Genomic DNA, 13,472 nt, shown 5'->3' on the forward strand with positions numbered 1-13,472 from the left:
CCCTCCATCAGACCTGCTGCCACTGATTTTCAGCCCACTTCTTGTGTCCTTTGGCACAGCTCAGCCTTTTCTCCCTGTTTCCCTTCCTTAAGAACGGCTTCCTGACAGCCACCCTTCCATGGAGCCCATTTCTGATGAGGCTTGGGCCAACAGCAGATGGATCAGCTGAAGGTCCAGATGCATCTCTCAGCTCCTGTGTCAGGTCTTTGCTGGAGTTTTTCCTCTCACTTTCAGATCCTGTTCATCTGCTGTAGATGGTTCTTTAGACCTGACAATTGTCCAGTTTCCTGTTTTTGAAGGACACGCTACACACCATGCTGAGATATGCTAAGTTTTCAACTAACAGCTCTTTAAGAATCACCTTGTTTCTGCTAAAAAAAAAAAAAAAACTATTTTATGTCAGTTAAACTGTGTTATCTTTGGTATTTTTTGTAATGGGAGCAAATTAAGCACCTTTGCGACAGGCTGCTAATGACACATTATCTAAAGATTCAGTTTATAATTCATTCTTTGCTAAATTGTCTGTAATGTGTAGGCACAATGCCGGTTCATCCTGTGATTTAGATGCCTTTTAAGAAAAAAAAAATACTCTAACGATACATAGTGTTAAGTGGCTTCACATACTAAAAAGAGCTTCAGAAAGTCTGGGGTCTTGGAAGAAAATATTAAGAAATGGGGGGGGGGGGGTGTCTCAGGACTTTTGTACAGTGCTGTTGATCGGGGGTGTGAATGAACGTATACATGCAGCAGGAATAATTCAACTCCCAACTCTGGGTGTGTTCATTTGATTATGAGAAGCACGATTTCAATTGGAAAACATGTTTACATGCATCCTAAAAATCTTGTTTTGGTCAAATTTATCACGTTATCTGAATCTATACGAATTTCATTAGCTTACTGAATGATCAAAAGGTGCAGGATACAATGAAAATCTGAAGATTAGGCAGATTTTGAAGCGTTTCAGTTCCACTTCCTCTGCTCTCATGGCGTCTCTCTTTTACCAAGCCTGCCGTCTGGGGAGCAAACGCAACGGCAATCTATAGCCACAGCTTCCTATATAATTACAGCAAGGCACAAAGCTAAACAATCGTCCCACACAAGTCTAAAAATCACTGGATTAGTTCACATCTTGGAACACTCAATATGTGTGTGTTTGTGTGCAGAAAGAGGTAGAGAGAAAAAAGGGAAAGGGGGGGAGCGCGAGGGCTCCACATTTTTAAATTTTACTTAGTTTGTACAGACACAGGAAGGGAGGGAGGGGTTTGGAGTATCCACTTGAAGTGCAGAAGTACTGATGTAGTACTGTAGGGCTTTTTTATGAATGAAGACTGAAGGAGAGGGCTGCAGAGGGACCGAGAGGGAGAAAGCATGAGGGGGGGGGTGGGGAGGCACACTTCCTTTTACGCACACAGGGAAGAAAATTTATGAATGGGTCACATCTCTCGAGCTGCTCCAAGTGTAAACAACATACTTGGACAAAGAAGAACAAGCTCTCAGCACAGGCAAAGCCTTCAATGCTCCAACTGTGGCGTTTTAGGGCCTTTGACACAAAAAAAAGCAAAGTAGAGGCATGCCCAAACTATTTTAATTAAGTACGTGCACTATATATTTGACAGACACCTCCATGTGTTGCTTCCCCACAGGCGGTAAACAGACAAAGGAATCTGCCCGACAGCCCACAGTCAGGCGAGGATTACCCCATGAGGTGCCGTCAGCACTCAAAAACAAACATTAACCCATGAGATTAAGATCACATTCTTCTTTAAATACTTAAAAAGTTAATTAAATTATGTCAATGGAAAAAATATGGCGTGCAGTTATCACCAATGGCTCAATTACCCATAAAACAAAAGACACACGCAGGCGGGTCAGCAAGTACATAAAAGCTGCATGTTTGCGTAACCTTCACTCTGCAGACAGAGCACACTTGTTAGACATGAACTGAAAGAGAGTCGAGCAGATGAGATAGATTTACCAGATGTGCAGGTATTGCACAATCCCCTCTTTGCCCCCTCCTCTTGTCTAATCTAGCATTCCAACATGTGTTTTGCCCCCCCCCCTCTTCTTTCACTGGCTCCCTCTTTCCATTTCGCCTCTCTCCATTAACACCACCACACCCGTGCAGGTAACAACTTGACTCAGTAAACAACAATGTTTAATTTTACCAAGGGCGGATCTTTCAGTCTAAGGCTCAATTATACTTCCGTCACCTGGGATTAAAGCTTTGCTTTATGGTTTCCCTTTTTCTTTCAAATGTTTTAGATTTTCCAAAACAGGTGAGTCACTTGTTTTTAAAATGTTCACCAAACAGTGAGAATACCTTTCACCTCAGTGTGGGAACAGATGAGACGCATACAGGACCCAGAACAAACAAAAAGACGAATATATTTATAGCTGCTTGTCAGCTGCATCCGTCAAAGCTGAATAGAGATGCTCTGACTGCATTCTTCTGGTATTGACTGATCAGCAGGGACACTATCTGTCAAAGCAGAAGCCTCTCTGCCATGTAAAAGTGAGCTGCCCGTCAAACTGAAGCCTCCCTGACCCTGCAAATCATACCCAGGTCAGCCGTTAGCAAAGGCCTGACAGCTGATTGGGTGTCAGGCCAGCGGGTTAAGTAGACATGACCTTTGCTTGCCCTGAGGTTCATCTGGACTTCCTCCTCCGCATTGTTGGGCAACAGACAGCCGCAATGTTGAACAGGGCATGTGTCACCAATGGGCTGACCATTTGTGACGCTTAATGGTTTAAATCACATGATGTTTGCACATCACATGGCTTGGTTTCAATCGGAGGAAGGGGCGCCCGAAACCACCAGTTTTACTGTGGGGATGGGCTTTTCCTTGAAGTTCTTTAAGTTGCTAACTATTTCATTGGCATTGCTAGAGATGGAGAGGCCTGCAATGTGTTGAATAGGGGAAAAAAAAAAAAAAAAAAAGGTTTGTATAGCAACATGTACTCCCACCCAGATCCTGAAACGCCATTGTTAAGACTGACAACAAGAAAGGGAAACTCAAATAGCTGCTCACTTGTGCAGCCCAGGAATTTGGTTTTCCATTTTACACCTTCCGATGTGCACAAAAGGCCATCTTTGTACCTGGGCCCGGAATAATTTTGTACTGGTTTCCTGGGCCGTACCTATTCAGCTTTTCAAACGCATGCAAATTAATGACGGCAGCACATAATGGCAGCATCCAAATTCACTCTGTAATCACTGGGTCATTAGGGCTTCCGTTTCTGCCTAGTTTTGCCTTCCAAAGAGACTACTGTAACATCAGCGAGTTACAGTATCCCCTTCAAAGCCTAAATTTGACTGCTGCTTTTACTTTTTTACTCATGACATTCGTACTTTTTAAGTTACATGAGCAAGGCCCACTGGACTAACGCCAACGACTGTTTAGACTGTAGATGCACAGCTTTGTAGGTGACAAGGACCAAATCTGAGTGAGTAAACAATGAAAAACTCTGACTGCTGCATTGGTATTGTCAGAAGAAACAGATTTTTGGTGCATCGGTTTGTAAAGTAAGGTTAGCGGCAGCATCTGTCTGCACCGCTCTCACCCTGTGCATAGTGAAGGATTATGGGTATTCAACCAAGACAGATAGGCATAAAATGTTGGAACTAAAAATGGAACAACATAATATTTCATAATAAACAGGAAAAAGAATAAAAAACAAAAGATATGCAAAAGTGAAAATCACAGAAAGTAGCGGCACTGGACAGTCCTATATTTAACTCTGCAAAAATCTGCATTTTGGTAGAACAAAATGCAGATTTTTGTCCAATATGACTGCCGTCTTTTCCTTAGGAGGACAAAACTAAAAGGATCATCAATAGAAACAATGAAAGTAACAGTAGCCAACAGCTAAAGGTGTTCCACTTATTACTGAGACTTCCCCCAGCTGGCAGTACAAAGAGAGCCATGCTGGGACACAAATGGAGCTTTTCAGTTGCATGAAACAGTTCGACTCAACAACTTTTCTCCAGTTCAGTTTCCATCACAGACACCTCAATCAGTGGAGTCTACATGATGGACTATGCTCCTTATTTGGGCAACGGCAATTATCTTTGGATATATGGCGGTGAATAAATCGAATCATAGGCATAAAGGGTGTAATACCCCGGTATGATAGGTGGCGCTGTACCCATTTCAACTAGTGGTAATAGAACCACTTCCGGTTGACCTCTTCATGCCTAGAAGTGTGTCTTAATCCGACTGCGAGGAACCCGATCCAGTCCAATTTTTAGTCAGACTAAGGTGTAGACATGAACCACACCACGGCGCTGCCTCGCAGCCGGCACACCAATTTTCCCAGTGGCCACTCGTGGTATTGCAACAAAAAAAAATAATCCCCTGTGGCCCAAAAAAGCATTTTTCCCATAGACCGCAATAGTTAAAGAGGACAGAAAAGCCCCAGAAAAGTCTCTTTTCCCAGCGTGACGTCACAGCTGTGTACGTGCACTGTGATGTGTACGTACGTGCACGTCCTCATCACCCCGGGGCATGATGAGAGGCCCCAAAGCATCATGGGGGGTGACTCTACGGCGCATGCTCTGTGGGCCGCATAACGCGGAAGTAAACCCGGAAGTCAGAAAATTTTTCGGCGTAGGCGCCAGGCGAGCAACTCCATTGAAATCAACGGCGGCCATTTTGCGGTCCTGTATCCAGTTAATATAATACATCCATGACATGAACTTATTAACTCAGTCTTTTTGTAATTTAGCCATTAATCCGATTCTTTACACAGTGCCATGTAACCCCATTGACTGAGACTTGAAAGAAAAAAATGCTACAACAAGTAAACATGTCTACAAAGCTATATGTACGAACAAAGAGAGCCATGCTGGGACGCAAATGGAGCTTTTCAGTTGCATGAAACAGTACGACTCAACAACTTTTCTCCAGTTCAGTTTCCACCACAGACCCCTCAATGTGGGCGAGATCACCTGATAATCACTGGAGCATCATGTGAAGCTGCCTCGACACAGAGGCCATCATACTTTGAGCACAGAAACTCAGACAGCTTCATAGAAAAAGTAGAAAAAGAAAGCCTGACCGATGAGAGGTCTGCAGTATTTTCCTGTAACCACACACCGTTGTACAGGCCGGGCTTGCTTTTAACCTCAGCCGAGGTAGTACTGAAGAAATACATTCATTATTCAGTCCAACTTAAAGAGAAAAGACCCAAAGCATGGCCCTGAGGTGTGTATCGTGCTGTCAGAAATGTTGATGCGTTTTCCATTTCATCATGTGGTGCTCAGAAATATTGTGTTTTCTGTTGCATGGTTGGTTATGTTGAAGTGTTGTGTTCTGCACCTTAGGGACAAGCAGTCATTTAAAGAAAGAGAAAATGAAGGTACTCACAGTTCTCAGAATGGAAATCAGGAACAAACTGCTCGTCACTGTCAGGAACCTGAGCTGAAATGACAGCAAAACAAAACAGTTTAAACATTACTATATTTTACACTGAATCTGACCCTTCTCTTCTCTCGGCCCATCTTATTTTCTCTCCTTCATGAAATCTGAGTCGCAGCCACACAGGGCTTCATTCAGGTGACCTTCACCTCATGATTTTCACAGCACGCAAGCACCTCTTTCATCCACAAATCGATTCAAAAGAACACGAAGCTTCTGAATGGTTTCACAGACGTTAACCCGGCTTCATGTAGCATTTCACATTTCTTTGCTGCTTCGACCTTTGACTCAAGCTTCATAATCCGATGGAGGTTTTCAGCTGTTTGACTGCAGATGTCGTACAGAGTTCCTACTGCTGGCTATTTTTCTTTTATTCCATCTGTTTTTGTTTGAAATGTACTTTTACCCAGCGTTTGCCTCCCTTTCGCAATACCACATCTTTTGTTCTGTCGGTCCAGACAAACAATGCGGAGCCAACTCGCTGTTGCTTCAGTCTGAATAAGACAAAAACAAAACACTTCTCTCTCACTTCCATCAACACCTCATATTCGAAAATGCCGAAACTTGCGGTCAAGTTTGACCTCTGGCTGTTCAAACCACTTTCTGCGCGTTTCCAAGGCTGAAAATTCAGGCTGTTCAAGCTAAACCGGTAAGAGAATCTGTCAAGCTGTGTGACAAACCAGCCACCTGGATTCTCTTTTTCCCTAAATTGTTGCACTCAAACAGCCGAATTGAAGGGGAAATGTACAACAATATAAGAAAAAGTTATAGAAGATTCCTCTACATCACATTCAGTTTTAGTGAAATGTGTCAAAGAGGCGATATGCCGTCAATTTGTAAAAATAGATGAATCAATACTGCGATCTGGCATGTGTGAAATGACATGCACTGGTGTACGATTTCAGCGGCCCTGATTAAGCACTCTCCCACAATGAAACTCATCTGGGATCTAACTGAATAAGCAGAGCCAGTGAGGCCAAACCCAGGTGCAGCAGAGCTGGACAGACGCTATTGTAGCACTCTCTTTTTTTTTGTTAAATCCAATCCCATTCATGATAATTCCTCTCGGAGCTTTGGACTTTGAGTCTCACAAACACGTTGGGAAAGCCTCACTCGTTGAACTGCCAACACCCCTCTAGAGGTGAGGAGGTCAAATTCACCCTCTGAGCTGAAAGTGCGCTGGCATTTCATTTGCCTCCCGTTGAATTAACAGCCTTTTTTTTTTTTATTTATCTGGCAACACTCCAAAAGGTTTGTGGGGCTTTTTAAGAGTTTCCATACTTGGGACACAAATTTGGTGCAAGTAAGGAAAAGTTGATGGCTATCTTTGAATATCCAGAAAACAATGTAAACAAGTAACAAAAACACTCCTAAATAACAGAGCTCTCATGTAGATTTAAATTCAAAAGAAAAAAAAGGACACCCTTGCAGAGTGCAGCATGACTCTGCAACAAAAGCCCTTGGTTGTAACCTTATCCAAAAAACCTAAATCTGACCCCAGCGGTCTCATCTCTCTTTCCCCTCCTTCCAGTATTTTTTGGTTTCCAGACAGCGATGCACATTGCAGAAACCAAAACTCTCAGACAGAGGACAAAAAGAGGAAATAAGAAATTCAAATCCACTTTCTTGTCGTCACACTCCTCTTTCCTGTGCAGAGGAAACCGGATGAGTCGGTTCTGGAGCATGTTCGGATAAATGACATTGATTTCTTATACAAAGCCGCATCCTGTGATTTACTATACCAAAATAATATTACCCTCTTTTTTTTTTTTAACTCTTTATAGTCTGTTGCCCTCAAGGGGGAAAGAAGCAAAGCTGCTGGTTGAGACAGAGCGGTCTGCAGACCCACTAATCAGTCATTTCCACTAGTTTCAACATGTCCAAAACGGAACACGCTGGACCTCATAAAGACTCTGGAAAGAAGAAAATGATGAGCATCAGACGTTATCGCAAACTTGGGCTGTCTGTTTGTGTCTGCAGACTTTCCTGTGTGTGTGTGTGTGTGTGTGTGTGTGTGTGTATCTGATTTGTTTCCAGGAACACCTCGTCAGGGGCTTTGAGATGCAAGTCAGCACAAGAAGGAAAGTGTGTTTATATGAGCACAGATGCATGTTCTTCCCGATGCTTCCAACCACCTTGAATGACTTTTTTTTCTCTCAGTGGGAGATCCTGGGAGGAGCAAAGCAGCCCGAGTCATATGAACCTAAAGGCCAAAATGAGGCAAGATGTGACAGGCTCCTGAACTCTTGCCATTCAGAACTTCACCCATTCTGTCTCTCTCTCTCGCTTCCGCTCTTCTTTGGCAGACAAGAAAAAAAAAAAAGAAGAAAAAAAACCCTCCAGCTAACCAGCTTTTACAACTGTGGTGAATCCCTCACAACTACAATCAGTCATGATAAGGTCTTTAATTAATGCAACAGGAAAGGAGAGGTCTTAGCCGGGGAAGTTGAAAACAAGCCAGTACTTAGGGTTAAATAACACTTTGATAGGGTTACACTTCCATCTTTCTGTCCCGCTTTCTGTTGCCTTGATCGCTCTCTCAGACGCAGTAAGAAGCCACCACACAATTTGTACGTTTAAGACATCATAATGCCTCCTTTAAAAGGCTTCTTTATCCGATTACAGTGAATAAAGACAATTTAATCTGTCTAAAAGAATCTGGACAGAGACATGACTCAACAGCAAGAGCACTCGCTGGAAAATCTTCCTGCTTCATCCGATCTAAAGAACATGTCATCGTTGGTTTTTTAAAATGTTTATTTCTTTGGTGGGAGGTATTCAAATTGAGTTCTGTGGATTCTTAACAACACACATCTGATTTTTCTACCCAAAATATAGATTTGCTGTAGGTAAAGGCATAAAAAAAAAACACTAAAATAAATAAATAAATAAATAAATAAATAAGACCTTTATATTCTTAAAATACTAAATACCAAAGGTGCTATGTGGGGGAAAAAGCACATTTTGTGTGAACTAAACCTTTAAGTGTGATCCAAAACTGAATGCAAATAGGCCCCAACTTTGAAGTGACGCCCATTGTTGCAGTTTTATTGGCTCTGGTCTTTGTCTCCAGTGTGAAGTGAATTTGCAGGTTTTTTGACACCGCATGAGAAAAGGTGTAAAAAGCTAACATTGTCGGCCGTAAACAGTAGCCGACCACAGAGTGGGTTCTGTTCAAACATCTGCCCGAAGAGCCGGCAGACACGGAGTCTGAACGCTCCTCTGGAGCTGCCGACCTGCAGCACACTGAGAGGCACTCAGAGTCGATGCTGGGTCACATTTTGCGGTTTTGTGGTGATATGAGCATCTGTCATAGCTGGAGATGAGTTCAGCTTTATCTTCCTGAGAACATAATCTAGAATGAAGCTTTCAGATCCCTTACTTGGGGATGCAACACCGTAAAATAGCAGCGAAAAGCTATTAAAGTAGAGTCTATGCTGGATGTTGCAGCTGCAGATGGAGCTAGTTTAAATACTCTATATACATTTTTTTTATGCTGAAACAGCAGATAAATTAAAGGGTGAGTCACATGATTAATGTGAGAGGAAAGAAACAGAGTCCTTATCTACAAATCTGCTTTATATTTGGAAAAAATAGCCAATGTTCAAACTCTGGAGGTGAAAATTCACTGTTTGGGGTCAGCTGTGAACAACTCACAGACATCTGAAATGTGACTAACACATGAATTTACACAAGATTTCAGAAGCCAAAAATCACTGGTGGACTTTGTTTTTCTTTTTAATTAATAGTGAAATAAAAAGCACAATACTTTCCTGCGAAATGCTGTGGCGTGGAAGTATACGGTACAAATATTTCTCAAATGTACTTAGGTTTTACAACCAAATGCAGTATAAGGCTGCGGGAGTTTCAGACACTTCAACCAAGTGTCACAGCGAAAAATGAAATTATCTTTCACATTTTTGTGCTACCGAACAACAAACAGTGTCACAGAGTCACATTTAAGCACATTAAGCTCAAGCTGAGCAACTGAGCTGCACTCACAGATGAGTCCCAGCTCGCCTGGGCCATTTAACTGGACCGACATCCATGCACCAGAGCAGAATCAAGCTTTTTACAAGAGCATGTTCCATGCTGCAGCGCTGAGGATTGTTTGAGAAAACGTTCAAGACTTTAACTTTCTCTGTGGGAGATCACGGTGCATGTAAGCAGAGCTGAAGTCACCGCGCAGATGCCGTCTTTAAGGTACTCGGGCGCTGATTTTGTGAGACGAGGCTGCAGTTGTAAAAATCAGGATTTTATTAGAGCAGAGCGACAGCCAGGAAATGCCTTAAGTGACCACAAGTTGTCTTAATGGGCTGATTTTCAGGCACCATTTCTGACCCTTTTAGCTATTTGCCAAAAAGAATCGCAAAGATATTTGAATGAGTCGCTTTAATGGGAATTTAGCTGTATTAATATTCATTTACATGTTTAGAAAAAGATGGAACATAAACTGCACAGCATCCTGGTCCATTTGAGTCCAGCTGAGCATGTGCATGCAGGAGTTATTCAACCTCCAACTACATTATCTGGGGTTGTTTTGCAGATATTTACATGAATTTTACAAGTTCTGCTTTCACTAACCAAATATTTATTTGTTTTTAGTGTCCTGTAAACTGTCTGTTTTGTTGCCGTTTTCATATTACAGCTCACTTGGTGAAGCTAAGACATTACAGTTCAATTGGTTATGGTTAGGAAAACACAATGGTTTGTGTTAAAAGCAATACGGTCATAACATTTCACAAAAAAATATATAATTTTCCAGACTAACTGGCTGCTGAGTTCAGCCTCTTTGGTATAAATGTGTATAAAAATATTCAGGATTTGTTGTTTTTCGATGAGACTGGGCTGAAAATGTGTTTACTGAAAAAAAAACAATAGCTCAAGTGTGTCTCCCTCCTCAAAACAATCTAGAATCAGTGAAGAGAAAAATTATTTTTGACATAAAAAGGTTTTCAACTACAGTAACTCGAGCTATTTTGCAGTATCTGTTTACTACGGTCTCCAACTTCTGTTTTCAATGTAATTTGTGGTTTAAAACAAAATAAATACAATAAAACAGTTTTGTGTTACACATCCAGTGCTCAAACTAAAATCCCATTTTCCTTGGCTTCAAGAAGTTCTACAACAAATGTAACTTGTTTTTAAAAGACCAATACATGCGTAGGGTTTCCAAGTCAATAAAATACTCGTTAAATATCCAAAAAATGATCTCGATTGGGATTTTTACCTCCAAAAAACCATGCAGCTAAGGAGGTTGCAAGTTTCAAACCACTCTTGTTTAAGTTGCACATTTGTCCACAACTGGTTTCCAAGGTAACTGTTGTCATAAATTGCAGACGCATGCTTTCAATTAAGGGTTAAGGTGAGCGCAGAGAAACCGTCTCCCTTCAGCTTTGAACTGTGGAACTTTGCAGGTTCGTCACTCAGCTTAATGATGCTCAACCAAGTCAAATCAAGAGAAAACTAACCAGACGGAGACTTTAAACTGAACCTGTCAGGTTTAAGGAGTTCAAAATGTAAAAGATAACCCGCTCTCCCCTCTTTAAATCTTGACATCAAAGCAACAAACACAACAAAATTCACACCTCACGGTGTGGTTCTCCCGGAAGTCACCGTCCTGCTCCAGAAATGCTCAAAATGACTCACAGGTCGTGTTGTTCCCCCCCTACTGACATACAGTATAATTACTATATTAAGGCTCACGTCAGCAGAGCACTTATTAAGTCTACTGGCTGACAGTTGCCTCTGACTGGGCCTCATTTCATCGCTATGTTGCCTTTGAGTGACACAAGTAAAACAGCCAGTTTGTTTGTGTTGGCTGCCGCCTGGCACGCATGCTACATGCCAACATGGCCAAAATAGGATATGCTCAAAGCTAATAATGTACCATCTGTGCTCACTCAGGCCACTTTTTTTTTTTTTTTTTTTTTTTTTGGTGGTTGGTGGTGGTGGTGGGGGGGGGGGGGTTGTTGTGTGGTTTATGAGCATATGTGTTGCATCAGAAAGCTTTGGTTCAGCTAAACAAGGGAATTATTTATTTTTCACAGGTCAGTTTTGGGAAATCACTTCAATCAAAGGACATCAGTGAGAAAGACCACAATGAAAGATGGAAAAAGAGCCTTGAGAGTTAAAATCTTGAATTTTCTAGATTTATCTGGGAAGACACACAACAAACACAGTTTAAAATCCTCCCAGAAAAGCAAGAAAAAAAACAGAAAAGTCTCACCTTCTGTGAGCCATGTCTCTTGTAGTTGGCTTAAATCCTGGAAGAGGTCTGCGCAGAAACATAGAAAGAGAGCATCAGTCACTGCACAGATTCAGCTCACAGACACTGGTGTTAACGTGCATCATGTAAAGGAGCTGCAGGCTTAAATTGTAAAAAAAAAAAGTTCCACCTCTTTACCTTCAGATTCCTGAGGGGGTAATTCTGTGTCCATGAATTTCCTTTTTGCAGCCATCAACAGTCTATTTAGGGGCCCATTTCCTTGCGACTTCTGCAAAAGCCATACATGTTAGAGGGAGAAGGGAGCACAGACTCCAGTAGGGCATTTAAAGCAAATCAGTGTATTAAAAAAACAACAAAAAAAAAAACAGTTCATAGCAATTTCATACCATTGGTAAGAAAAACACGTGAACTGTGACAGCAGCCAGTAATTAGACGCGTTTAATCCCCAAAGAAAATAAATAACTTGGCTTATAAAAACAATGATTATCATGATTTTGAATCTGGACAAGGACAATAAATGGGAGCCTACAACAGTGTGTGAACACCAAGGCGCCGCAGAAAAACAACACGTTTGTCAGTTGAGGCAATCTTGGAAAAAACAAACTTGCTGTTTGCGTCTGAGGAAAGTGACCATTTGCCACACAATGACACGGTCCACACAGCCGGGAGAAGAAACCACCCGACGGACACTTTTTCAAATGCAGCGCGAGCTACGCTTCACTTCACTTTGAGGGGATTTTCGACACTTTTTAAGCGGGTTGACAAACAGTTTTTTTTTCTAGCGTCGCTTTCAGCCCAAAAAAAACTCGTGCAGACGCGACGCGGAGACAAATCAAGCCCCGGTGGCACAGTCAGAAAGACAGACAGAAAGAAAGAAAACAAAAGCAGGGAACTAAAAACAAGCGGATCCATACGTACATTTGCTAAAGTATAAGGCACTTGCTGGTCCAAATATCCATCCATCTTATAATCCATCCGTTAACCGTTTGTGGTCATTTGGGCTGAGTTGAGTGGGATCCACGCAGCCTGCAGGGAGAGGAGGGAGCGCTGCCTGTGAATGGAGCTGCGTGGAGGCTGCATGCATAATGAGCTCCATTCACAAAAAAATGCCGAGGGGAAGTGATGGCGAGTGATTACCCAGCGGGCTGCGGCCCTCTTTACAAATCTGCTTTTTACGTGTGTGAAGCAGCGCGTCACTTCGTACCTCCAAGCTTCGGGTTTTAAATCCACTTGTCCACATTTATTTTAATAGTATTTCTATTTTAATATATTCACGTGTTTTTTTTAAATTTATTTGCATCACAAGTTGCGTTTTTTTTGTTTGTTTTTTTTCTGATTTGAATCATCTCAGATGATGCGTAAAGTGGGAACGGATCGTGCGTTTTATTTACTGGTCTGTTTCACTTTTCTTTTTTCTTGCCACGTCTGCCCAGATTGTCAGGCTCTACTTTCTTTGGGAAGCAGTCCAGCGCTGCGACTGTGAGGGGAAACAGATGTTGCGTTTTCGTCGAGCCACAGCAACACAAACCAACCCCAGCTGCATGAAAAGTGATTGACGTGTGCAGTTTGATTCACTCTAAATGGAGTTTATTTAAGTGGGGAGACTTTTAAACGCCAGCTGTGGTGACATTTCCAGAGTAGACGTGATTTGGTGATAATACAGAGAGTTGCTTTTGCAACTCGGGCCAGCGGAGCTTCCTCCTGATTGGTACATTTCCTTTCAAGGGCTCGAATTTCTCGCCTTTGTCCGGCTGAATACACTGACTTATGAATGAAGCCTCGGGTCCCTCTGCGAGCCAATCAGAAACCTGGTATTCGGGCTCCTA

The 13,472-nt window shown here is 42.1% G+C and overlaps 1 protein-coding gene across 1 annotated transcript in view; it reads right to left on the reverse strand.

Annotated features, from left to right (window-relative positions):
* etv4 (ETS variant transcription factor 4) overlaps positions 1-12,740 on the reverse strand; it is a 39,999-nt gene extending 27,259 nt beyond the window's left edge. Inside the window, exons 1-4 of the mRNA XM_075457835.1 lie at positions 12,565-12,740; positions 11,824-11,914; positions 11,647-11,694; positions 5,367-5,420 (exon numbers count right to left, since the gene is read on the reverse strand). Of these exons, the coding sequence (XP_075313950.1) occupies positions 5,367-5,420; positions 11,647-11,694; positions 11,824-11,914; positions 12,565-12,621 (250 nt within the window). The 5' untranslated portion in view covers positions 12,622-12,740. The remainder of the gene's footprint in view (positions 1-5,366; positions 5,421-11,646; positions 11,695-11,823; positions 11,915-12,564) is intronic.
* Positions 12,741-13,472: the final 732 nt, after the last annotated feature.

The sequence above is a fragment of the Odontesthes bonariensis genome, chromosome 23 (genome assembly GCF_027942865.1).
Source record: "Odontesthes bonariensis isolate fOdoBon6 chromosome 23, fOdoBon6.hap1, whole genome shotgun sequence".
NCBI lineage: Eukaryota > Metazoa > Chordata > Actinopteri > Atheriniformes > Atherinopsidae > Odontesthes > Odontesthes bonariensis.